General features: G+C 41.2%; 1 protein-coding gene and 1 pseudogene across 1 annotated transcript in view; both read right to left on the bottom strand.

Moving 5' to 3' along the window:
- Window positions 1-26406, bottom strand: LOC122229363 (annotated as a pseudogene).
- Window positions 24527-27447, bottom strand: part of TGFBR2 (transforming growth factor beta receptor 2) — a 91639-nt gene continuing 88718 nt past the window's right edge. The window contains exon 7 of the mRNA XM_042955687.1: window positions 24527-27207. Coding sequence (XP_042811621.1) covers window positions 27028-27207 — 180 coding nt within the window. The 3' untranslated portion in view covers window positions 24527-27027. The remainder of the gene's footprint in view (window positions 27208-27447) is intronic.

Raw genomic sequence — 27447 nt, 5'->3', positions numbered from 1 at the left:
TTATCTGGATGGAGGCTTTAAGGTTTCTTGGGCTACATCGTATTCTGCTGGAGACCAAAGGGCCAGAAGGATGTTACACCATTCTGGAAACACAGCTGTTCTCTCTGCAAGGGGGGGCGTCTCTTGCTGCAGGTAGGCTGGGTGAGGAAGAAGATGAGCGATGGGGGTTGAGCTTTAGGGGACACTTTATTACCTCCTCCTCTACCTGCTTTTAGAATAGGACCCTATTATCACAGTGGGGAACCCATGCAAGTACAAAAATATACCTTTCATATCATACCTAAATCAACATGTGAGTTGGGGTTTTAGGTGAATGATTAGGTCAAGTGTTCAAAGACCCAAACACGTGTTTCCCTAAGGTCTCTCAGACTTGGGTCCACTAGAGAGGAATCTTCTTATCCCGAGACCTACAGCCACAACTGAGTGTTTACTGCCTGTTGCCCTGGAACCTGTGGACCAATTCTGGGATTTCTCATATCCTTAGGGAAGAAAGACACATCCCAACCTGCAGGGCTTCCAGGGAGGTTGTGCACACATGTTATAGACACTTGCTGGTCTACCAGGTGAGAGCATTCAGGTTCCTCTTATTCTTGTGTGAAAATTGTAAAAATTCTTCGGTATCTGTAAGGTCTGGATGCCCATTATAGTTGTAGCCACATAGTAAAGTCTAGGTAGGGGCGCCTGGGGGGCTCAGTGGGTTAAGTGTCTGACTCCTGATTTTGGCTCCGGTCATGATCTCAAGAACCGTGAGATCAGGCTCTGCACTGATTGCACAAGAGCCTGCTTGGGATTCCTTCTCTCCCTCTCTCTCTGCCCCTCCCCTGTTCGTGCCTGCTTGCTTTCTCTCTCTCTTTGTCTCTCTCTCCCTCAAAAATAGATAAACTTAAAAAAAAATAAAAATAAAGTCTAGGTGGGAATTTCTGCAACACATCTCCTAATGGGAGCAATCAAGGACGAAGAGCTAGATGATCCTGGAGACTACCCATAAGACCGTGTGTGTGTGTGTGTGTGTGTGTGTGTGTGTGTGTGTGGTTATAGACCAGGGCTCAGTTTTAGGTTGAAGGCATGTGGTTAGTTATAGGGCTCGGACTGGCTTGACCAGGATGCTGGTCAGCTGCTGTCAGCAGGTCTGGGTTGTCTAAATCCACAAAGGGAATAGGATATTTTTAACTGGAATGCAGTGATTTAGCAGAATCCCCATGCTCTACACCTTGGGGAAAGCATGGATTGAATCCCGGAGAGGTCAAGCCGAAATAACAAAATCCAGATACCAACGACGGGGAGTAAGGTAGACTTAACAGAGCCTGACAGAGCTGTGAAAGCCTGACTTCTAAATGAGATCAAATTGGTACCAACGTTCCTGACTGAATACTAGCTGATGTTTGAATTGCACCCTTCCAAGTCAGTGGTTCCGCATATGTGATGTGTGTGCAGATTACACTACCCTGAAGGGCCAAAGTCAGGGTGCACTATTATGAATGAAGGCATTTGTGGAAGATTAATGCAAGTCTTTGATTTTGAGTAGATGCTTAAATGGTTGTCGTTACCAGGGAAATTTGAAGAGGGGCTAGTTTGGCAGACAAGTGGGTGAATCTGATTTTTGATACGTAGCTTGCAATAACAGGGATGTATTACAATTCAGAAAATGGAAACAAGCTAACAATCATAAATTGCCATCATTTATGAAAACTGAAGAAAAACTGGGTTACCAGCCCCTGTGTCAACCCACCTTCTAAAAAGTGCCTGGTAATTAGAGACCAAGGACTGGCATTTGTGCTGCTGTGGCCGATCTCAAATTCCATGCTGAGTGTTGTGTAATGCTGCTTGCTGTAGTGATCATTGAATGGCTTCACGTCTTGGGCCTCATCCTATCTAAATGGATTGCCTTTGGTTCTTATTTTCAAAAGAAGAAAAGATCCAATGAATATTCATCGAAGATTTTGCTGAATTGACAACAGGAGCTGTGTGTTTGGATGACTTTGGACTCCATTGTGAGTTTGATTGAGTGCTAATGACTTTCCCTAATTTGAAGAGTAATTATCCCTGAAATCTCTTGTCTGTCTTTTCTGTCTAAAATAACCATTAAATCCTGAAGATAAAACAAATACTCAGCAACGGTTACTCTCAATGATAGGAGTCAAGTGTATTCTAGACTTAGTTAGATTCCATATCAACTTCCTTCTTGGTGAAAATTTGACCCCGGTGAGTTTTGGTGCTGAAGTACAGCATCAGGTTCACCTGGTTCAAGGAACCAGATGTACTCGTCCATAAGGAACAACCAAACAACTGAACAAAACACAACTGAACAAAACATGTGAGAGGGAGACAGAATCCAAGCAGGCTCTGCACTGTTAGTGCAGAGACCGATGTGGGGCTTGAGCTCATGAACCACAAGATCATGACCTGAGCCGAGATCAAGAGTCAGATGCTTAACTGACTGAGCCACCTAGGTGCCTGGAGAGTGAGCCTTTTGAAGAGATACTTGTCCAGCCCAGCCTGGGGGCCAGCCAACCTACAGCGGTTAATCACATGGTTGCCATCTTCTTGATGAGTTTCACCTCCTCATCTAAGAAGTGGTTCTCCAGGAAGTCCCAGAGATGCAGGTCTTTGTGGGCAGAACCCAGGGCAGGCAGATCCAAAAGGCAGGCAAAAGATCCAGTCCAGATTCTTCTCCAGGACCATGGTGACCTCCATGGCATCCAAAGTGTTATGCCACTTATTCTGGGACAGCTTCTGCATGTCCTGAAAGAGAGGGTACAGCAGCCGTGCTGGTTTTGCATCTTTAAGACCCCAGGCCCTCATGCTTCTTTTCTCCAAACTCAAGGAAGAGGCTAATACCCTCCTGATCCACATCATGGCAGATGAAATAGAAGGCCAGAGAGAGGTAGGTATAGAAAGCTTTCAGATGGAGGCTGACCAAGCAGTTGATAGGGATGGTCTCCACCTCAGTGGATTAATTCTGAGCAATCTGGGAATTCACGGTTGATTGGCAATATCCTAGGAGCTAAGCTCAAAAACTGGTGTTGGCTGGTCTGGAGGGTAGAGGATGGCTCAGAAGATGGTCCCCGGAGATTGTGACTAGAAAAGAGGCTAGAGAATGGTAGGACATTGCTAGAAGGGGTGTCCCTGGGTCTGTTCTGTCCAAACACCATGGAAACAAGAGGCAGATCCATGGGACCACTGGGCACACTGCCCATACAGAGATTTTTTTTTTTTTACAGTATGGTACTGTAAATGTATTTTCTCTTCCTTATGATTTTCTTTTTTTTTTAACTTATTTTTAATGTGTATTTTTGAGATAGAGACAGAGATAGAGTGTGAATGGGGGAAGGGTAGAAAGAGAGGGAAACACAGAATCCGAAGCAGACTCCAAGCTCTGAGCTGTCAGCACAGAACCCAATGTGGGGCTCAAACTCAAAAACTGTGAGATCATGACCTGAGCCGAAGTTGGATGCTTACCCGACTGAGCCACCCAGGTGCCCCTTCCTTATGACTTTCTTAACATTTTCTTTTCTCCACCTCACTTTTTTGTAAGAATACAGTCTATAATGCATATACAAAGTGTGTATTAATTGTTATGGGTAAGGCTTCTGATCCGCAGTAGGCTCTTATTAGCTAGGTTTTAGGGGATTCAGACGTTATAGGGGGACTTTTGACTGCGGGGTTTGGCAGGTCTAATCCCTGTGTTGTTCAAAGGTCAAGCATATTGAATAGGCAAGAGCTGCAGAGATTCAAAATTCTGGAGATCCACAAAGGTTTTGTCTCCCTTGAATATTTTAACAGAGTACCGATCAGCATGTGTCTGTGAAGAAATGACCTGTGGCTGGAAGCAGAACCCTCTTAAGGGACTGGAGGAAACAGTAACCCGTGCTTTGACAGGGCCTGAAATAGTAATGCCTCCTCCCATCAGCCACACTGGAAAACCTTACGACTCACAGGACACTGAGTAAAATACTCAGAAGGGCCTTGCCTCAATGATGAAACAAAATTAGTCCTACATTCAGACATCCGGATTGTTTCCTGCTTTCTTTGTTGTCTTTTTAACATTTTTAACCTTTAACCTACCAGGCTTCTCCACTACGAAGTTACTCTTTTCTTCCTTTTCATATACTATTCTTTAAAAGGGAGTTACTTAATCCAAGGCACTCTCAAATGGATGAGAATTAACTCTGATTTCTGGAAAAAGGCGTGTCAAAGAATTTGTAGATACATGTTAAAGACACCCGGGGTAATTACTAAATATTTGGGGGGGGGGGGAAGATATGTTAAGGCTATGTAAATATCTTAAATATCTTTCTCCTTAAAGTTTTACCCACAGGTTTGATCATTCATTAGAGCATATTGCCTTATGGGAATTATTACTTTGGTGTTCTAACAGTGATCTTCTATTTCCCTCACGCCTTCTATATTTACTAAGTGGGATTATTTTGTAAGAAAGTCTTGTCTCTTTTCCTCCTTACGTATTTATTTAGTCACTTACTTATGTCAGCATGGACTCACAGATACTCATTTTCTCTCAGTCATAATCTAGCACCATTGCTATTTGTTTTGGTGCTCGGATTGTTCCAGTTTAGACCATTGGGAGCTTTTACAGGTTGGTTCCTATGTCCTTTTGACATGTTCCCATCTCTTTTTCTTAAGCACTTTATTCCCTTCAGCACAACCAGATGCTCTAGGCTTATCTTTCATTGCTCATATCTAGAGATAGCCGTTTCTCCATGAAGTCCTGGCTCCTTTCTTTGGAAAATGGTAGAAGCCAATGTGTAGACGCTAAGGGTGCTGGTTGTAATTGGGCTGTCATTGCACCTAGGCCATCTCAGAAGACAGAGCTAGGAAATATATGCATGTACCCACCCTAACCCAAGTACACGCACACACACAATTTATATATATTACCTATACACACATGCATAATGCATATGCGTACGTGTGTGTGTGTGTGAACATGAATTCACACTGTTATCACCAATTCTAATCCAACACTGCAGGGTTCTTTCTAGCATTCCCTGACGTGCTTATTTATAACCTATTTCTCTAACAGTAAGACATCTGGCTCTCTTTATTTATAATATATTTACTTATTTGTTCAACTGTACTCTACACATAAATTAATCTCAAGATTGCTAACCTGCATTATTGTGCCCCTGAGAGAAACAAACGTACCAACTGGAGTATGGTATTTGTGGACTGTTTTCTTTTTTTCTTTAGCTTTACAGTATCCAGCCAAAAAATTATTCTTCAAAGTCACTTAAGTTAGCTCCTTTTTTTCTCCATCTCCTTCCGTGAGGTTATGTTGCATAGTTGCAAGACTGTTAGATTTATTTGTCATAGTCGACATTCCCTTCTCGTTGCTGCAAAAAAAAAAAAAATCTCTCTTTGCCCAAACTTTCGATAGACACTCTGAGCCCCTCAAGTAGGCTTTGACTTTGGACTTAGGTTTACAGAGAATTCCCCAACTTGATAGCTGACCAAGTTCTTCATCCCCTACCTTTGATATCTAAGTCTTGATCTGCTGTTAGCAAGAATTTTGTTAGGTCAGGAGGCAAGAATCATGCTACCCTTGATGTCTGCACTTAGTAATTTTCTGTCCACTGACCCCCTCACTCTGCTCATTGGCTATAAATCCATAGCTACCTTTCAATTCAAAGTTGAACCTAATATTTCCCTTTTTGAAATATTCTTATTGCCATAGTCTTGAATAAAGTCTTCCTTACCATTTTAACAAGGATCAGAATAATTTCTTCTTTATTGTTATCCTGACATCCTACTTGAGTTTAAAATTTGCATATTGTAAATTTCTCCCTTTGTAGTTTACTTTTCTATGGGTTTTGAAAAAATAAATATAGTCAAATATCTGAAACTATAATAGAATTCCACCACCCTAAAAATTTATTTGTGTAGTCCCCTTCTTATCAGTTCCTCTACCTGCAAATTTCAGCAACCAGTAATCTCATATTATTCCCTTTTCCATAATGTTGTATAAATGGAATTATATGAATGTTGCATTTAGAGTCTAGCAACTTTTATCTGGCAAAATGCACTGAAGATTCACTCATGTTGCTATGTTAACCAATAGTTCATGCATTTTTATTGCTGAGTAGTAGTCCTTGGTATGCATATACCATTGTTTGTTAACCCATTTATCTGTTGAAAGATCTCTGGGTTATTTCCAGTTTGGGGAAATTATGAATAAAGCCTCTATAAATATTGTGTACAGGTTTTTGTGTGAACATAAATTTTCCATTTACTTGAGTAAATGCTTACGAGGGGATTGCTGGGTAATATGCTAAGTATATGTTTAACTTTACAAGAAACTCCTAAATTATTTTCCAAAGTGACTATACCATTTCACATTCCACTAGCAATGTGTACAACTTTCTGTTCTCAATAGTCTTACTAGCACTTAGTGATATCAGTTGTGTATTTGTGTAAATGAGGAGAAAAATATTTCCCCTACCCTCTTATGTTCAGTACTGGAACCTGTGAATTAAATTGAAAAGAGATTAGCAGGAGAAAAGTTTATTTTGCATGCATGTGGAGGCTTCATAGAAAAGAAGTAGTTTGACCCAGAGGTCTATAGACAATTTTAACAAAGGGTGATAAAGTGTGGAGAAGAGATTAGACAAAGGAAAAGGAAGTTTGGACTTCCTGGGGAGGGAAGGATAAATGGCTGGAAGGCGACTACAAAATGTACAGTAAATAAGGATTATTCAGTGAATTTTGTTACACAGACTCAAATCTTTTCAGTTGATATATTTCCTTTACAAAAGGGAAAATTATGCCCTTCTTCTGGCAGAAAGTAAAAGGTCGGAGAATTCCCCCTATGTTTATTTCTTAATTACCTTCAGCTCAAAATTACCCTTATGCCAAAGTGGCATATTTTGGGGTGGCATATTTTGATCCCTTCAGTTAGCTATTTCAATGCTTATATAGTGATGTCTCTTTGAGGTTTTAATTTACATTTCCCTAATGACTGATAATGTTGAGCTTTTTTATATGCTTATATATCATCCATCTATTCTATTTGGTGAATTTCCGATTCAGTTTTTTGCCCAGTTTTTAGAGTGTTTTGTAGTTGTTGTTGTTTTGTTTTCTTATTGTTGAGCGTTAAGTATTCTTTACATGTTCTGAATACAAGTTGTCTCTCATAAATATTATTTAAAATTATTTTCTCCATACTCTCAGTTTATCTTTTCATTTTCTTACCAATAACTTTCAGAAAACAAAAGTTTAAACTCTGACCAACTGCAATTTGTCCATTTTTCCTCTATGGGTCATGCCTTTGGTATCACGTCTAAAGAAATTCAGTGTCAAACTTAAAGTCACACAGATTTTTTCTCCTAGAACTTTTATAATTTTACTTTTACATTTATGATCCATTTTGAGTTAATTTTTCTATAACCTGTGTGGTATATATTGAAGTTTATTTATGTTGCATAACGACATCCAGTCTTTCTAATACCATTTGTTGAAAGGACTATCTTTTCTCCATTGAATTGCCTTGGTACATTTGTTAGGGCAAACACGAATATAAATAAATAAATTCTCCCTCATACCAAAAGGGGAAGAGAACTTGTTGCTCTCCTTTCCCTTTAGCCTTTCCTTTAGAAAATATGAAATTATAAATGCTCTGTTTTCTTTGAAATGCATTTTAGTCCTTTTAAAAGCTAAATGAGCCTCTTGCCAGTTTTATGTTCCAGAGATTTCTTTCTTGAGAAGCATGGGCTATCTCTTTGAAATGCAAAGATCAAGAAGGATGACCTTGTCTCCCTGCCTCTGTGGGAGTTTCAGCTTCAGTGCTTGACTTCAAGTTGTACATTTCTGTTTGTCACAGAGATATGAGAAGTTTTATTTTTCCTCTTTGATAAAGACAATTAACATGTATGTAACGAATTGTATCTGCTTTGCTATATAAAGAGATGTGATTTCTTTCTGTCTTTATAATCTCTTTAGATGTGTCTTACACTCTGAGTTAATGCTTATTCAATAATAAAACTGTTTTTTTTTTTTTTTTCCCTCTTCTACCTTTGTGGATAGGTTTGTACGGGCTGGCAAGAGATTTTATTTATATTATTAGATTTCCCCGCCAATTATCAAGAATCAGTTGCCTATATTTGTGTAGTCTATTTCTGGGCTGTTTATTCTGATGACGATAGCTTTATAGTATGTCTTCAAAATAGACAGTCTACCCTTCAACCTAGTTTGTTTTCACAATTGTTTGGGTCGTCCTGGTTCCTTTGCATTTCTATATAAATTTTAGAATCTTCTTGCTGATGTTTACTGAAAAGGGGAGGGGGGGCACTAGGATTTTGATTGGGTTGTGTGGAATCTACAGATCAAATTGGGGAGTACTGATATCTTAATGATACTGAGTCTGCCGATTCATGATCCCAGTATAGTGCTCCAATTATTTTTGTCTTGTAGGGAGCAAATGTTGGTATTTCAAGATATACCTCTTTGGCATATTGATTATTTTTAGCTGGTTATTTTTAAGCAACTGTAGACACAAGCGAAGCTCTGGGAACCAAATAGAAGTTACCTTTTTTTATAAGAGACATTTACATGGATAAGGGAAATCTTCACTTGTAAGGGTGTCTCCCTCTGTACCAGGAAGAGGGGGATGACTCTAAATCTAGAAACCCTGATCTGTGGGAAAGGCAAGGACTTAATCTGCACAGTATCCTTACCTGTGTTTACTGTGCTTCTCTTGGTGACCTCTCATAACTGACTTCCCACCCCCAACGTCGTCATCTTTTGTCTTTAGCTGGAGATGGTATCTAAGGTGATTGTCTCAGTCATTTTGAGGGGTTATTCAGTTTTCCTGGGTCTTTCCTGTGAATACAGGAGATATCAATGTTGTTAAACTTCTGTTTGATTTTCCCGTTAGTCTGTTTTGTGTCCGTTTGATTCTTAGACCAGCTAGAGGAATGTTGAAGGACAGAGTAAAATGTTTTCCTCCTCACCAGTCTTTTGTATTCCTTTTATCAATTTATTATAGTTTTTAGCATACAGATCCTGCACGTATCTTGTTAGCATTTAAACTGGTAGACCTTTTCTCACCTTGGGGGAGGGGGTCATAATTACGCTAATTTCTCCTTAATCTATTTCTCACTAGTTATGCTCAGTCTGTATATTTTCTGATGAATTTCATACTTTAAATTATTTTACTTCTTTTAATTAATTTTGATATCATTTCTTTTCTAATAAAAATAGATCAATACTGTCTACTCAGCCTTTTGTAATTGGAAAAAAATTGGAAAAAAAACCCCAAAACCCAGGGTATTTGAGCAAGGTAAATGAAAAGATTGCGGTATATTTATGTGTATTAAACAATAAACTGAAGCATATTAAAATTTTGAAGTTTATTTGAACAAGTATCATTTTGAACTGGGCAGCCCCAAATAAAAAGTAGTTAGGAGTGCTCTACCAACGAGGGCTAGAGGTAAGATTTTTATAGAGAAGACACAGAAGCAGAAAAGGGAATTATTTGATTGGCTACAGCTTAAGTGATTGCATTATTTAGGAAACACTGGTTTGCTGTTTATGATTGGTTGTTCTTTTTAACCTTGAGGCATTTATAGGAATTAACTCTGGGTTAAGTTTTGGTTTGCCTACTAGACTACCAAGGCATTTCAGCCACCTCAATCTGATGGCATCTTTGTTTGATTACTTTAACATGTGATAAACACTACACGATTGATATGTATCCACATAGATGGATTTCAAAAACATAATCTTAAGTAAAGAAAATAAGGAAGTAGAACAACACATATACAGTTCCACTTCTGGAAATTAAAAATTATACACAGAAGATAACACTCGATTACAGGTACATGCATAGATGGGAAAGAGCCACATTTAAGCCGTAATAGAGGGGGACCTGGGAAGATCGGTAGGAACAGGGATTAGGAACTAAGGACAGCTACCAAGATTGTGGTGACGTTTATAGTATTTTGTTTCTTTTTCAAATGAAAGGCTAAATTCTGAATGAAATTCAGAACAAGTGCATTTATGAAGTCTGGATATATGGTATAGGCCTGGGTATATGCTGAATTATTAATATTTTCCTAATAAAAAAATGAATGAGAACAAAAACAGCATGAAGAAAACACCACCAACAACAAATAACAAGCCATAATGTTAACGAAAATTCTGGGAATTGAGAAGTATTAACACTAATTAGAAGTAACATTATCTACAGCAGCCTTGCACTGAAACTTGGATAATGGAGCAAAATAGTACAGAAGTAGTTTCTATTACAAGGACAAATATACTGGATCCTGATGGAAATAACACAAATCAATCATAAATGAGTTTCTTGCCCTCACCTCCACATTAAATGATCTTGGGGTATCTCTTGAGCAGTTAGAAAAAATATAATCTTTCCGGAGCACCTGCGTGGCTAGCAGTTAAGCATCTGACTCTTGGTTTCGGCTCAGGTCATGATCTCACAGTTTGTGAGTTTGAGCCCCACATCAGGCTCTTTGCTGACAGCCTGTTTGGGATTCTCTGTCTCCCTGTCTTTTTGTCCCTTCCCCCACTTGTGCTCTCTCTCTCTCTCTCTCTCAAATAAATAAACATTAAAAAAAATTCTAAGGGAAAATATAAATAATCTTCCCTCAAGCCCACACCATACACCTAAATACATTCTAAAGAAAGTAAATAATTACTAAAAGATAATGTCACAGAAAATCTTTAAGAAAATAGCGTTGGTTCTTTGTTGGCTTTTTGGAAAGATGGTTTGCTTTCTAAATATGAAGGCAGGAGAATTCATAAGGAAATAGAGTGAATGATTTAACTCTATACAAATTTTAAAATTTGTATACATTAAATACACATTAGCAAAATCAAGAGGGAAATAAAAGCTGGAAAAGGACGGCAAATACTATAATTTTTAAAATCATTTAGGTGTAATAGATAAATATGTAAAGGGCATGACAGATAATTTTCTCTTTTTTTTTTTTTTTTTTTTTTTTGGATTTGTCCCTTAGTTTTTTTGTTTGTTTTGTTTTGTTTTTAATTTACATCCAAGTTAGTTAGCATATAGTGCAACAGAGATTTCAGGAGTAGATTCCTTAATGCCCCTTACCCATTTGGCCCATCCCCCCTCCCATAATACCTCCAGTAACCCTCTGTTTGTTCTCCACATTTAAGAGTCTCTCATGTTTTGTTTCCCTCCCCACGACAGATAATTGTCAATGATAAAAGTATAATCTCTAAACAGACATATGAAAAAAATTCAACCTTTTATCAATAAAAGAAATGCAAATATCAATGATGATGTATAATCACAGAATATTAAATTAACAAAAAATGATAATATGTAAAGCTGGTGAATGTGCTGTTAAACACATGTTCTTGAGTACTGTTGGTGGGAATATAGACAGACACAATTACTCTGGGAAATATTTTCGACAGAGATGACAAGACCCATGAAAATATTCATAACTTCTTGTAATCTATTTTATTTTTATTAAAATTTTTTTTAACATTTATTTATTTTTGAGAGACAGAGACAGAGCATGAGCAGGGGAGGGGGAGAAAGAGAGAGAAATACAGAATCTGAAGCAGGCTCCAGGCTCTGAACTATTTGTTAGCACAGAGCCTGATGCGGGGCTTGAATTCACGAACCACAAGACCATGAACCGAGCAGAAGTCAGACGCTCAACCGACTGAGCTACCCAGGTGCCCCAGTTCTTATAAACTATTTTAAAGAAATGGAAAATATACGAATGCTAACTTATATAAAGATATTCATTGTACCAATATTCATAATGCTTAAAAATGGCAATGCAAGAATGGGAAATTCATGAGTACAGGTAGATGTGAAAGACACACAAAAAAATTTAAAACAGGGTAAAAGTATGTTTTCCATGATTCTTTTCCACTTCACATTAGGTCATGCATAGCGGTCTACATAACATGATTCTCCTCTGACTGTAATGTACTCAATCACTTCTATAATATTGACTGTTAAATTTTGAATGTCCAATGTTTGAATTTAAACTGAGGATTAGCCTTTTAAGAAATCACATTTAGTATCAATTACTGAAGATTTATAACTTGTGAATGATTTAATGTCTTTACACAGTGCTAGAGTATGAATGATTTAGTTTCCTAACACAGTATCTTTATTGTTAATACATTACTTGTCTCCTAAAACAAAACCGCAAGGTATTGCCTGCATTAACAGCTTTTTCCTGTCCTGTGTGTGCCAACAGCAATGATATTCCTTCCAGTAATCATGACTCAGCATAGTCCACCGGGAAGCTAGAGTGAGGAGGCATTCTAACCAAACCAGTTGTGTTCCAGAAGTAGGGTCTTATCTAATATCCCAACCAGGAAAAGCGGAAGAAAGTATATTGCTTCCCGAGTTTGGAAGATTCTCAGCGGATTCCATTCAGTCCCAAACAAGTTCAGGTGTGGAGGCTGAGCAGCTGGGATTTCAGCTAACTACCACCACCATTATCTTTCTAGGCATCCAGTGCCTTCCACTCCAACCTGAAGGGCTCCTGAGTGCCCTGGGAGTTGTAGTCTGCACTTGACTTTAAAATACTTTAGTACGTACATTCGAGATACATATATTACGTAAAATAACTTGAACATATATTCCTAGGATGGATGGCTGCTCCAATCTCAATAAGTATTACAAGGATGATTAATTCATATGTAATTAAATGTCACACTTCACAGACTGACTACAAGCATTTCCCCTACCGTTATTTCACGAGAGCAGAGGTTTTGTTAGTTATCATAATGGATGTACAAATGAGTGTTCGTTGGTGAAATGGTGGTGTTCAAGATGTGTGAATAGACTAAAAATATTCTGAGGCTTTTCCCTGTCTTCCTGTGAACAAAAATCCAACTGGCTCAGAAGTCTAGCTCCTTCACACTGTTATTTGAAGTAGGCTTCTAAAACAGTGTTCAGGTATTGATTTTGAAAATTCTGGTTGTTGGGTATCATTATAAAGGTGCTACACTCCCCCCCCCCCGCCCCCAACACACACCTCTGGAATGTTGCCAAGTATGGCGACAGCACTAAGAAGAGAGATCTGGGACTTTTTTTTTGAGGCCGTGGAGCAGTTTGTGACTCCTTTTGTGCCATCTGAGACTTGCTTTCATTAAAATCTGCTGGTAAGATTGTTGGGGAAACCTGTAGCCTCAATAAGCTGTTAACCATCAGAAGCTACTGATAGCCAACAGAGTCTGGTAATTATGGCTGGCAAAATTACTCAGGTTAAGTCGCAACAAATGAGGCCTAGGAAAAGGCTCTTGGGGGCCCTGGGGCCACTCCTTGTTGAGGTTCAGAGGCCAATAGACTGCTATGGATAGGAGCTTCTCACCAGATTCTTAATGTGAAAGACTATTGATATAATTCCTTGGCACAGAAGGCATGAAGTACTCACTAGAGTAGACCCTAGAGGTTCTAGAATTTCTGACTCTGTATCCATGCTGTTCCATAGGCGGACAAAATGTCACACTAATGGGGACTGGGTGTCTTTAAATCATTCAGTCTCTCAACTTCGGTCTGTGTGGTTCCTCCAAGATCTCTAGCACACTGGTCCCAGGCCCGGACATCTATTCTCCTCATTGTTCTTTTGTCTCCCCTAGACTGGGGAATTTTGACTACACTTGGTGGTATAATGACAAGAAGTTTTGTTCTGCTGATACCTGTCTTCCTCTTTGCTTTGAGTCCACCGTAAGCTTTTGAAATTTGAAATTGCCTTTTCTTCTCTTCAGCTTCAATAATCATACCCTGAAATCATGCTTCGCTATATCATGCCCCATGATCTAGCGTGAATGGGATGGGCATACAAAGAAATATCATGAATAAGAAACTTACTGGTATGTGTGTATATATGTATATATGGATAAGGTTTGGGAGATATCTCCCAACATATGTAAATATAGATAGATAGTTCTCCATATATATATATATATTTTTTTTTCTTCTCCCAAACTTTATCCAAAACCTCTGGAGTCAGACTGATTTAGAAATCTAGACTTTTGAGCAATTTTAGAAAGATAATAAGATGAATGTTATGTGACACCCTAAAGCATAGTACAGGTGACAGTCCCAAAATCAAACATTAATATTTCTGCCACACAACATAAATATTTACCCTAAATGGGATAAATAATGACTGTAAGTCAGGTTTAGAAACCAAATGAGTTAGGAAATTTACTCATATGTTTCAGAGGTTTCGGATTTGAAACGGCAAATAAGGGATTATGGACCTGTATGGTCTCATCCCAACAGTAAATACCAGATCCAACATTTTGTTTTCTTTTTGGTATTTCTTCTATGCTATCAGCCATGAAAGAGGCTGTTCTCCCTCAGACCCAGGAGGTTTAGGAAATGGTTGAACACAGACTCAAGAAAACTATCAGATGGAAGTTTGAGTCCCTTTATTATACTGGAGGATATACAATGCATATAAATAAGGCTGATATATTCTTCTGTGTCAAGATGTGAACATCCACTCTTCTTATGGAAAAATAATCAATTGGTTCTTCACTTTGTGTGTTTTTTTTTTTCTTTCTTCTTCTTTGCTTTCTCTGAAGCATCAGAAGAATGGAATGCAAATATTTTCTTCTCCAGGGAAAGTTTGAAGATTACATGAACTAGTTATTTGGTTGCTAATGATTCAGACTCCCAAGTTGATAGGCCATCCAAATCTAGTAACAAATGGGCAGGAGCGGAGCTTGGATAGAGGAAACATGGAGGATAGAGAAGTCCTAGCTCCTGAAGGAATGACAGTTATGTTAGTCTCTGGAGCTGAGGACCGGAACCTGAGGATATGGTAGGTTTTAAGGGAGTAGCCCAGGTGTGCCAGGAAGCAAATCTAGACCCATGGCACTCAAGCTCTCCCAAGAAAAATGCCAAGTCCCCAGCAAGGCAAGGGACCAGAGGAAAGACAGACCTGAACAAACCCAGCAAATGGGATAATGGGCATCTTAGAAGTAAATCAGGCTTCACTGATAACTGGGAACCAGGACTATCCAACCCCTTGCTCCTTGTTCTTATTGCAGGAAGCCTGAAACAATGGTAAAACTCCAGGAGTTAGCGGGGAGAATAGCCCCCCCCCCCAATAAGGGCTGGATTTCCTGCCAGTCCAGCAGGATAGGGGCTCAGAATCAAAGTTAGGTTTCTTATTTATAGAAAAATAAGACACAGGACATGTCTGGCACACCCAAGTTTGTAATCTTGAGATTTATAGCCACTATAGTTGAATTAGGAGATTAACTTTTACTACTACATAGCATGTTTAGTTATAATGGGAACTGATGCCTCTTAAAAATAAGATTCCAGAATGTCCTTCTGGCTTATTTAATTCTGGGGAAAAGTTTCCCCACACATAACACATACACAGGCACATAAACACTACATGAAGAAAACAACTCTAAAAATATGGAGAAGACTAGGAAGTCTATTAGAATGGAAACTTTTCTCTCTTTTCCCCCTAATTTTATGTAATATGGTTCTTTTGTGATATAAAGGAAAGGAAATATTTTTGAATATACAAATATTAATGTGAGTCTATTAAGATAAATAAAGGAAAGTACTTCATAAACTGAGAATTTTAAGAGGAATCTTAGAGATAATGTAGTTCCATTTTACAGATGAGAGACTAAGACCCACATACAGTAAAGTACCTGTGGTAGTTTTTAGGCATTGCCTAAAATTGTCACTTCTCACATTGAGAGGTTTGAGACCCTCCCCTTGCTTTGATTTCGAGTTACTTGCAACTGCTTGGTTCAAGAGTATGGGAGAAGTGATGTTATAAGATTTCCAAGAAGATGCCATAAATGTCCATGCAGTTTCTGCCTGGTTCTCTTGGCCCATTCACCCTACAGGGAGCCGGCTGCCGTGTAAGAACACTAGTGCCCTGATACCCCCAGGTGGAAAGGCCACCTGGTGGAGGTGTGCTAGATGATGGTCCCAGCTGAGCTCCCAGCCAATAACCAGCTTTAACTGCCAAGTGAGGTATCTTAGCCGTCCAGCTCAACTGAGCCATCAGATGATTCTAATGAGGCATGAGTCTAATGGGATCTAATGATCTAATGATCCCATGAGTCAACATGGGAGTTCAATGGCAGAAGAGACCCCAAGGGAGCTCTGTCCAGCCCCAGCTTTCCTCAAGTTTCTGATCCACAAAATTTAAGTAAAATGGTTGATTTAAGCCATTAGGTCTTACAGTCACTTGCTATGCTAGAATAATTACTAGAATACCCAAGGTCATGGAGGTAAGGGACTAAGAAATAGGCTAGAACCTGACTTGTCATTCTCATCCTTTCTGATTTCAAAGGAATGAGATGGGGCATTGGAACAAGGCAACTGAATATTTTCAATTGTCACAGTTTATTTCTAAGTTTGGCACTGGTGTGAAATTCCATAATATTGTTGGAGAACCATGAATCGCTCCCTACGTGGTAGCAGGGGCTGTTAAACACAGGGTGGCATCCAAGGGAGGTATAGTGGGTGGGGAAAGGGTTGCCAACTTCACCTCATTCTCATACTTCTGGAGGACAAAATTCCTAACTGCTAGAAAAATGATAGGTGTATAAAAAGGATATGAAGTCACTGAGATAAACAGTAATCCTTAAGTGATATTTTAATTACCGTACAGTATAAACATACCGTGTGTGTGTGTGTGTGTGTGTGTGTGTGCGCGCACACACGGCATATGTGTGTGTGTGTTAAGATAGAAAATGAAACAAATGAAATTTGTGAATCTGTCAGGGTCATCTTTAGGAATGCTTCAAGTGACCAAAAGGAGAGTGTTGGACTTGAGATCTTCTCATCTTGGCAAGAATTGATATCAGAGGAATTGGCTAATGCTCTGTATTGGGTTGAATGATGGTCCCCCCACCCCGCCCCCTGCAAATGTATCCATGTCCTGATCCCCAGAACCTGTGAATGTGACGTTATTTGGAAAAAGGGTCTTTGCAGATGGAATTTAGTTAAGAATCACGAGATGAGATCATCCTGGATTACCTAGGTGGGCTGTAACTCAAATGAAAACAATACTTACAAGACACACACAGAGAAGCAAATAAAAAGGTAATGTGAAGACTGAGGCCCACTTGAGTGTCGTGGCCAAAAGCCAAGAACTGCCATGAAATGCCTGGGGCCAATGGGATCTGGACACATCAAGCAGTAGTCCTAACTATTCCCTAGAGACTTCAGAGGGAACGAGGTCCTGCTGACACCTCGATTGTGGACTTCTAGACTCCAGAACTGTGGAAGAATACATTTCTGTTGGTTCAGATTGTGCTCATTCGTTACAGCAGCCCTAGGGAACTAACACAAGCTCCTTGAGAGAGAGTTCTAAGGGAACTGAAGGAGCAAGTCCACCCTGTCAGGGATAGCCATGGTGGCTGGAGCATTTCATACATGGCAGATAAGGGACAGCACTCAGGCTCTTGCTAAGCAGGTCTCTGCAAAATCTAGGCATTTTTGGCCTCAGGCTATTTCACTCCAACAGCCATTACCAATTAGGACCTCCTGAGCGCGTGCTGTTTATTTGAATGTCTGTGTCTTCTGTCGGATTGTGAACTTCCAAAGGCCAAGAGGCTTATTTTCTTCCTTCAGTGAAAATTATTGAACAACTGTTATGTGCTCCACTCTGGGCTAGATGCTGGTATAAAACGCTGAGTAGCAACACATAGTTTTTGCTTTCAAGCTGCAAGCAGACCTCGGGTGGTACACTATTCTGCATTCAACTAACGTATGTTGAATGAAGGAAATAAATATGGACAAAACAGCTTGCCGGAGTGGATGGTTTGCACTTGGGAGAGACTGGGTGTAAACTGTAAACTTGCATAAGATACTTATTTCCATTTCCTTAACTGCAAAATGGAAAAAAATAATTCCCCCCTTCCAGGATTGCTGGCATGATGATCGTATACATATATAATGTTATTAACAAAAGAGAATCTAATGTTCCAGCAAAATCTCAGTGTATCTCTCCATGTCCAAAAAAGGCAATAAATTCCTTCTTGCATCAATACTATCCAGGACTTTTCCCATGCATTTTTACTTATCATGTCATTTGATTTGTCTCCAGCTTTCTAATGTGGGCAGGACAGGGAAGAGTCTCAGGTGAGTCTCAAGAGCAAGACACCAAAGTCATGGACAAACAGGGCGGTGGCTGGTGAAGCCAGACTAGACCCCAGGCTTTCCTGCCTCCCAGAGCCCTGTATTTACCACCACAGCCATGCCAGGCTGAGTGAAAATCTCTTCAACCATATGGGGTGGTCTGCTCATAGTTACAGATGTAAATAGGGCTCATCTTCCTCAAGAGTCCATTTTGCCCCCAAATTTGGGGCACAGCATGTCTGGGAAATATTATGACAGAGCTTCATTTTAAAGCAGAATGCAAAAAAAAAAAAAAAAAAAAAAAATGATCATCAGCCTAACAACTAGTTCTTATGTGCACCAGGCTCTGTTCTTTTTTTATTATGATTAAATATAATTTATTGTCAAATTGGTTTCCATACAACACCCAGTGCTCATCCCAACAGGTGCCCTCCTCAATGCCCATCACCCACTTTCCCCTCTCCCCCACCCCCCATCAACCGTCGGCTTGTTCTCAGTATTTAAGAGTCTCTTGTGGTTTGCCTCCCTCCCTCTCTGTAACTCTTTTTTTCCCCCTTCCCCTACCCCCTGGTCTTCTGTTAAGTTTCTCAGGATCCACATATGAGTGAAAACATGGTATCTGTCTTTCTCTGCCTGACTTATTTCACTTAGCATAACATTCTCCAGTTCTATCCACGTTGCTGCAAATGGCCGGATTTCATTCTTTCTCATTGCCAAGTAGTATTCCATTGTATATATAAACCACATATTCTTTATCCATTTGTCAGTTGATGGACATTTAGGCTCTTTCCATAATTTGGCTATTGTTGAAAGTGCTGCTGTAAACATTGAGGTACAAGTGCCCCTATGCATCAGCACTCCTGTATCCCTTGGGTAGATTCCTAGCGGTGCTATTGCTGGGTCATAGGGTAGATCTATTTTTAATTTTTTGAGGAACCTCCACACTGTTTTCCAGAGAGGCTGCACCAGTTTGCATTCCCACCAACAGTGCAAGAGGGTTCCCGTTTCTCCACATCCTCGCCAGCATCTATAGTCTCCTGATTTGTTCATTTTAGCCACTCTGACTGGCGTGAGGTGGTATCTCAGTGTGGTTTTGATTTGTATTTCCCTGATAAGGAGCGATGTTGAGCATGTTTTCATGTGCCTGTTGACCATCTGGATGTCTTCTTTAGAGAAGTGTTTATTCATGTCTTCTGCCCATTTCTTCACTGGATTATTTGTTTTTCGGGTGTGGAGTTTGGTGAGTTCTTTTAGATTTTGGATACTAGCCCTTTATCTGATATGTCATTTGCAAATATTTTTCCCATTCCATCGGTTACCTTTTAGTTTTGTTGATTGTTTCCTTTGCAGTGCAGAAGCTTTCTATCTTGATGAGGTCCCAATAGTTTATTTTTGCTTTTAATTCCCTTGCTTTGGAGATGTGTCAAGTAAGAAACTGCTGAGGCTGAGGTCAGAGAGGTCTTTTCCTGCTTTCTCCTCTAGGGTTTTGATGGTTTCCTGTCTCACATTCAGGTCCTTCATCAATTTTGAGTTTATCTTTGTGAATCGTGTAAGAAAGTGGTCTAGTTTCATCCTTCTGCATGTTGCTGTCCAGTTCTCCCAGCACCATTTGTTAAAGAGACTGTCTTTTTTCCATTGGATATTCTTTCCTGCTTCGTCAAGGATTAGTTGGCCATACATTTGTGGATCCACTTCTGGAGTCTCTCTTCTATTCCATTGGTCTATGTGTCTGTTTTTGTGCCAATACCATACTGTCTTGATGATTACAGCTTTGTAGTAGAGGCTAAAGTCTGGGATTGTGATGCCTCCCACTTCGGTTTTCTTCTTCAATATTACTTTGGCTATTGGGGGTCTTTTGTGGTTCCATACAAATTTTAGGATTGCTTGTTCTAGCTTTGAGAAGAATGCTGGTGCAATTTTGAGTGGGATTGCATTGAATGTGTAGATTGCTTTGGGTAGTATTGACATTTTAACAATATTTATTCTTCCAACCCATGAGCACAGAATGTTTTTCCACTTCTTTGTATCTTCTTCAATTTCCTTCATAAGCTTTCTATAGTTTTCAGCATACAGATATTTTACATCTTGGTTAGGTTTATTCCTACGTATTTTATGATTCTTGGTGCAATTGTGAATGGGATCAGTTTCTTTATTTCTCTTTCTGTTGCTTCATTATTGGTGTATAAGAATGCAACCGATTTCTGTACATTAATTTTGTATCCTGCAACTTTGCTGCATTCATGTATCATTCTAGCAGACTTTTGTTGAAGTCTGTCGGGTTTTCCATGTAGAGTATCATGTCAGCTGCAAAAAGTGAAAGTTTGACTTCACCTTTGCTAATTTTGATGCCTTTGATTTCCTTTTGTTGTCTGATTGCTGACGCTAGGACTTCCAACACTATTTTAAACAACAGCGGTGAGAGAGGATGTCCCTGTCGTGTTCCTGATCTCAGGGGGGAAAGCTCTCAGTTTTTCCTCATTGAGGATGATATTAGCTGTGGGCTTTTCATAAATGGCTTTTATGATGCTTAAGTATGTTCCTTCTATCCCGACTTTCTCGAGGGTTTTTATTAAGAAAGGATGCTGTATTTTGTCAAATGCTTTTTCTGCATCTATTGAAAGGATATGGTTCTTTTCTTTCATTCATGTGATGTATCACATTGATTGATTTGTGAATATTGAACCAGCCCTGCAACACCAGGCTCTGTTCTAACCACTTTTAAAACAGAAGCGCTACTCTCATGGCAACCCTTACTGCTCTCCCAGGAAGGTCCTATCGTCAACCCCATTTTACATGGAAAGAAGCCGAAGGAATACAGTGGTTAAGAGGCTGGCACCAAGTTGTGTAGGTGGTTGGTGGCAGAGTTAGGATTTGAACCAAGGGAGTCTGGCTCTCGAGGGCCCAATTTTAATGATTTTGTTATGAATACTTAGACAAAACATGAAAATTCAAAGGCATTTTATCTTTTTTGATGACCCAATGGCATCAGGGCTATAGTCATTCTGTCATTTGCTATTGTGGGCATGGGTGGAGAGAAGGCTCTGAGGACATTTTCAGAAGCTGTGTACTTCACAGGCTGCATACAGAAGAGATTTTTAAGGACCACTTTGTGTGTGTGTGTGTGCGTGCGCACGTGCACTCATGTGCATAGAGTGAAAGAGAGCAAGCATTTCAGTGTGTACAATTTCAGCTTAATTAGAATAGGAAGACTCTTAAGGTATTTTTAAATGCAGCAAAGATCTGGAGGTGTGCTAGAATGAAATTACGCTGTGCGAGGCTGACTGGCAGGCCATGTATTACGGGAAAGTTCACAATCTTGTCTTTATCAGCATGGTTTGCAAAACAGGCCCGAAAAGCCACGGCCCCAAACCCATCATCTGGAGCTATAATTATTCAAGTTAAAAAAAAAAAAGGAATTGGAAATGTGATTAGCAATGATTAGAAGGCCTATTTCAGGAAGAAAATGAACAGAACGAGAGACACCAACGGCGGTGAGTTTGGTGAAAAAGGACGGACGCACTGGTTTAAATGAAGTTTCCTGTCACCTAGGGGAGGGATTTCCCTCAGGACCGTGCCGTTAGCGAGTGTCGTTTGCAAAGAGGGCTTACAACAAAGCCCCCACCCCAAAACAGAAGCTCGTGGGCTCTGAGAGTGCCTGCATCCAAAAGCTGGGGACTGGCACAAGAGACCATGGGTCTGCTGAGGGCGCTTGGGGACTTTCGGCCAACCAGGAAAGCGCCTGACCTTGCAGTAACAAGAACTGAAATAACCCCAGCAAAACGGAGCCTGCGAAGGGGGTCAGAAGACCTTGGCTCCTGTTTTGGCCGAAGCTCTTGGACTGAAGCCCAGAGTCCATGTAACTTTGAGGAATGGCTTTCTCTCCCTTGGCTCCCTTATGGCCAACCCCTTGCCCTCCAAACTGCACCTTACTCTTCCATAGTTTAGGCTAACAAATCAGACCTTGGAGCATGCCAGAGGTTCCGAACCCCTTTCTCTTTTACGCCACCTCTCTTTCGTGTTCGAGATGGGAGGATGGGCTCTGGAATCTCATTGCTTCAGTTCGAATCCTGGCCTAAGGATCGCTAACTGTGGAACTCTCCGGAATACTTCACTCTCTGCCTCAGTTTCCTCATCGCTAACATGGAGGTAAGGCTCCCTCGCAGGTTTGGGGCGAAGATCAAAGCAGATAAAGAAGGTAGAAGAGAGAACAGGGTTTGGTGCTTCTGAGTACTCAATACATGTTAGTGATTAATATGGATTGATATTTGTGAAACCCGAGGCTTAAAGTGTTAATTTTTTCCGCTGTGTGTTAAAATAAGAACAGTATAGGGGCTCCTGGGGGTCTTAGTTGGTGAAGCATCTGACTCTTGCTTTCGGCTCAGGTCGTGATCTCACAGTTTGTCATCCGGCTACGCGCTGACAGTGCGGAGCCTGCTTGGGATTCTCTCTCTCCCCCTTTCTCTGCCCCTCCCCGCCTGCTCTTGTCTCTCAAAATAAACTTAAAAAAATTTTTTTAATTAAATAAGAACAGGCCCACTAAAACCATATTTTTAAGGGTTGTCACAATCTAGAATCATCTGAAGTACCAGTGTCCGTGCCACACGTTAGGCAACGCTGTCCACACATATTCATTCATCTTCCAGTTCTCATCAAGGCTTTAGATGACATTTATCATGTGGGTGGAGAGTCAGTGGATTACATAGATGAAGCAGCATTTTCCTTATCGCCACTGAGCAATCAACTCCACGGGCAGGGGAGATGAGAACAGTGACCATGCTATGTACGTGGAGTAGAACATTTCATCATGGTATGGCCCTCTTGTTCCAACGTACAAGCCAGTTCCCTCAGGAGACAGTATGACGTGGAGAAAAGAACCAAGAATTATTCCAAATTCTTCCAAATTCTAAGACAACTTGGCCCGTCACCCAGATTCTACCCCTGTGAAACCCTAGGCTTCTTTCTTAAGTTCTGTCAGGATGATTTCTCATCTGTAGAGGGGACATACTATCTACCTCAGGGCGCGGGTGGGGGATTCAATTTGATGAGATGGGAGGTACTCAGGGAATGGGAGCTCTCCTCAGATTATCCACATACAGGCCGTGGAGCACGTGCCCAGGTCTCTTCAGTGGTGTTAATGCTCTCTAGGGTCTACCCCAAAATCTACCTCATTGGGAAAGCAGCCGTTGGCCTACTAAACCAATTTAGTATTGGCCAGTATGCACTGCAGGCTTTCCAAGTTCAAGACACAACTCCAAAAGCTTTTGCGTGTATTCCTATCACAATGGTATATTGTATAGGATGAGGTCTGTAAAATCCTATTTTACATATGAAGCTGAAGCATGAAGCATATAATTACGCAGGTCACAAAGCTGATAAATGGAGGAGCAGGTAACCACTAAAATTGTCGAGCTACTAGTTAACATAGGACTATAACTCATGCCCACAGGACTATAGGACCACATCATCTAGTTCAGTGATTCCAAGAGTGATTTTGTTCCCTAGGGGACATTTGGCAATGTTTGGCAACATTTTTCGTTGTCACAGCTGGGAGGTGGGGGCGAGGGATGCGGTCTACAATGTACAGGACAGGCCCACTCCCCAAAGAACTATCTGATCAAAACATCAGTAGTGCTGAGGTTTAGAAACCCAACGTAGGGGGCAGGCACCTGGGTGGCCCTGTCAGTTGAGCAACTGACTTCAACTCAGGTCATGATCTCGCGGTTCATGGGTTCGAGCCCCACATTGGGCCGTGTGCTGACAGCTCAGAGCCTGGAGCCTGCTTTTGGTTCTGTGTCTCCCTCCCTCTCTGCCCCTCCCCTGCTCATGCTCTCTCTCTCTCTCAAAAATAAACATTAAAAAAATAAAGGAAGCCCAATATTTAGAACTGTAACTAGAACTCAGTTAATAACTTAGAAGAAGCCATTGAATCCCTGAGATTTCAAAACTGGAAGGCCAAAGGTTGGGCAGCAAATCACAGACATTGTTACCAGAAATCCTTCCAGCAAGGACCTAGAGCCAACTGCCTAAGGCATAGTCATCTGGTGATGAAGATAAACTGACTAAAAGCCCTAAGTAAGATGCTGTGGATGAGTAGAAAGGAAGAGGGAGGAAGCATAAGTGACAATAGTCAAAAAGATAGTCAAGGGCCTGCTATGCGAGGGAAGGAGCCTAGAAGACAAAGTCATGTGAATGGAGCCAGTTTCTGGGACAGGCAAGATGATAGCCAGGAGACGTAGAGACTTCATGTCCTGGCCACCAATGACATTTGGTGCATCTGTTGTGATGGAACTTTTGTGATTGCTTTTTTAAAAAAAGGACTTGAGACTGCCACTTGAAGACGACAACAATTGGAAAATTTGTGACTTTTCCCACAATAACCGAGTGTGGTTAAATGGCTTAATCACGATGAACAGGAGCAAAAGGTAGGAAGCTGACCTGAGTATTTTTGCTTTATTCCATCTAATAAACATTTTATTTATATAAAAGACAAACGATGCATAGAATGAAAATAAGTGCTTGAGACATTTGATATAAAGAGTATATAGCATTCACATTCCTATTTTAATACATGAGTACTGAAGTGTTCCATAAAAGAATAAAACTTTCCCTTTATGTATAGTAGTAAAAAAAAAAAAAATCAGTATTTTTAGGAACTACAGAATGTTATTCCTTGGTCTTTTTCTTGACAAGGAAAAAAAAAAAAAAAAGCCACAGTATCATCTGACACTACATTCCAGTTTATGCTGATGACCACCCAGAAGTGATAAAGCTCTTTTGAATCTTGGAAAATCCCATTAATGGACCAGTATTCTAGAAATTCACCACTAGAGGTCAATGAGCAACAGCTATTGGGACAGCATCTAAGCCCTAAGGTGCAAAGGAATTTCCGGGCACTTCCAAGGTGCTGCAGACAGACTGTCCCGAACTCTCTCAGCCCACCCCCACTGAGAAGGGTGCCTACAAGGTTCATCTAATCCCAAATCTCAGCCTATCTGCTAAAACTTCAATGAGAGGAGACCTTCCAAAATCCAAATGGAACTGATTTGCTCACTGCCAGTCCTAATATTCCTATTTGGCTGAAAATAGGTAGCTTCAACAACATTAAAAAAGAGATTATTTGCAGCATTAACATTTGTTTGTGGATTAACAAATTCCTATGGAGTATTAAAGCTCATTCTTTGTTCTTGCCCATTCGGACACAGACTTCCTAAATGCAAAAGGGACTGTGTCCCACATTCAAGTCCTTGCTAGCAAATCCTGCAAAGGGCGGGGAAGGCTGGTATGGTGGAAAGACTGATAACCCTGGCAAAAGCTTCTAGGTAAGAGCTCCCCTCCGTAATGCGCAGGGGAAAGCTCTTAACATATAGGCAAAATAGATTTGGCTTAACTGGGACCACTTGAGGGGGCCCCCTTCAGTCCAGAAAAACCCACCAACTTCAAATCTTAACACCAGACCAGGAAGAGAGAGGCAATCAAACTCCTATGATCTAGCCGGAGAATGGCTGACGTAACGCACATTTCTTACAAGGGGCCTTGGTTACGGGCAGGTTTAATTCCTAGCCTGGGATGGGGTGGGCAGTGGAAAATGCCAACGTTTACAGCGAGAAGTGAAGCAGCATTAAAAAAGTGTGTCCACACCTTTGTCTTGTGAATAATGTGGACTGGGGAGAACTGGAAACCATCTGCTATCTGTCTTCACTTGGGAGGATCCAGATTTTCTGTTTTGCAAAATCTCCAAATATTTAAAAAGTGGCTCAATTTTGTTCGACGCTGTGCTGGCCAAGCAAAACACATGTTCAGAGTGCCTGAGGAAACAGCTCTGACCATGGCGGTGTCGTGCAGCTCGAATCCTTCTGACTAGGCCAACATGTACTGGAGCATCCAGGAGCCCAGAGAGATGGAAACTCTCAGCGTTTGCACAGAAAGCTAGAGACTCAAACCGAGCCTGATGAGAAAATGAACACAACGAACCCTTGACAGGAGACGTATTCCCTTTAAGGAAAGGGAATCTGGGTGGCAGGAGAGAAGAGTAACATAGATATGGCAGGGGGATTAACAAACAGAAAGAACGATCTGTCTTTAGTAGAATATGCGGCCACTTCCTAAGTGGGGAAATCTGTTCTGATTTTTGTGCCCGTGAAGCCTGGGAAGCTAAAAGCTCTTGGAGATGGGACAGGGTTTCTGAGCTGGTCGAGGAAGGTGACTCACAAACCGGTCGTGGGCTTGAAGCTCAAGTGAGAAGTCCAGGAGACCCAGTCTCCCAGGATCTGGTCCCCAAACGGCGTGACTCTAATTAGCTCCATGGCCAGAAAAGGAGCTAATTCCACGTGCACGGAGTTATTGGTTTGCAAAAGCAAGTGCAGCGTGGCCACGGCTGGCTCGGAGCCTCGGAGCCCCTCTCCTGATGCAGAGCCCCCACCTTGTGTAGTCAGAGAACCAGCGCACGTGTGATTGTCAAATGCTAATGCTGTCACGGATCCCTTCCTTCTGTGCCTGGTTCCGGAGCGCTCCAAACAAACCAATTTCCTGGGATGTTTGATCTTTTTTCCTTGTCTCTTTCCAGAGTATGGCTGTATATATATATAGATATAGACATATATAGATATATATAAAACATAGCTATTCCATATTTATATACAGGCATTAATAAAGTGCACGTTATTGGCTATTGTAAAAATCAATCTCATTTCCTGAGGAAGTGCTAACACAGCTTATCCTATGACAATGTCAAAGGCGTAGAATGCTTCATGATACCCACTCCCTGCCGCTGGTGTTTCTGCTCACGCCCACAGCTCACGGGGAGGGGAGTGGCCCCCGGGGCCTCCAGGAAGCATTGGTTCAGGGTCAGGGGCAGCTTCCCGCCGCCTCTGTTCTTTGGTGACAGGGGCAGCCTCTTTAGATCAGCGCAGCCTGCCCCGAGAGAGCTATTTGGTAGTGTTCAACGAGCCATCTTCGGGAATCTTCTCCTCGGAGCAGCTCCTCCCCGAGAGCCTGTCCAGGTGCTGCAGGTCACTGAAGCGCTCCGCCACGCACTGGGCCGTGAGCCGGGCCTCCGGGTCATGGTCCCAGCACTCGGTCAGAGTCTCGCACACCATCTGGATGCCCTGCGGTGGGAGAGAAGTCACGGAAGTCACAGTCACGCGGAGCTGCTGGTCTGGGGGGCTCCTGCTGACCTCGCCCCTGCGGTGCTGGCCCCACGTCCCGACTGAGCACCCACGAGGCGGGGCCGGCCACTCGCCTGTGGAACAAAGGGGTGTGCGCTGTCCTGGAAGCCTGCTCTACCCATCCGCTCCTGCGCCATGGGATCACGACAGGTCGTGAGATGGAGAGCCAGCACGTCTGAT

Source organism: Panthera leo, chromosome C2, assembly GCF_018350215.1.
Source record: "Panthera leo isolate Ple1 chromosome C2, P.leo_Ple1_pat1.1, whole genome shotgun sequence".
NCBI classification, from domain to species: Eukaryota; Metazoa; Chordata; class Mammalia; order Carnivora; family Felidae; genus Panthera; species Panthera leo.
Note: the sequence above shows the minus strand (reverse complement) of the source record. Positions and strands in the feature narration are given on the sequence as shown.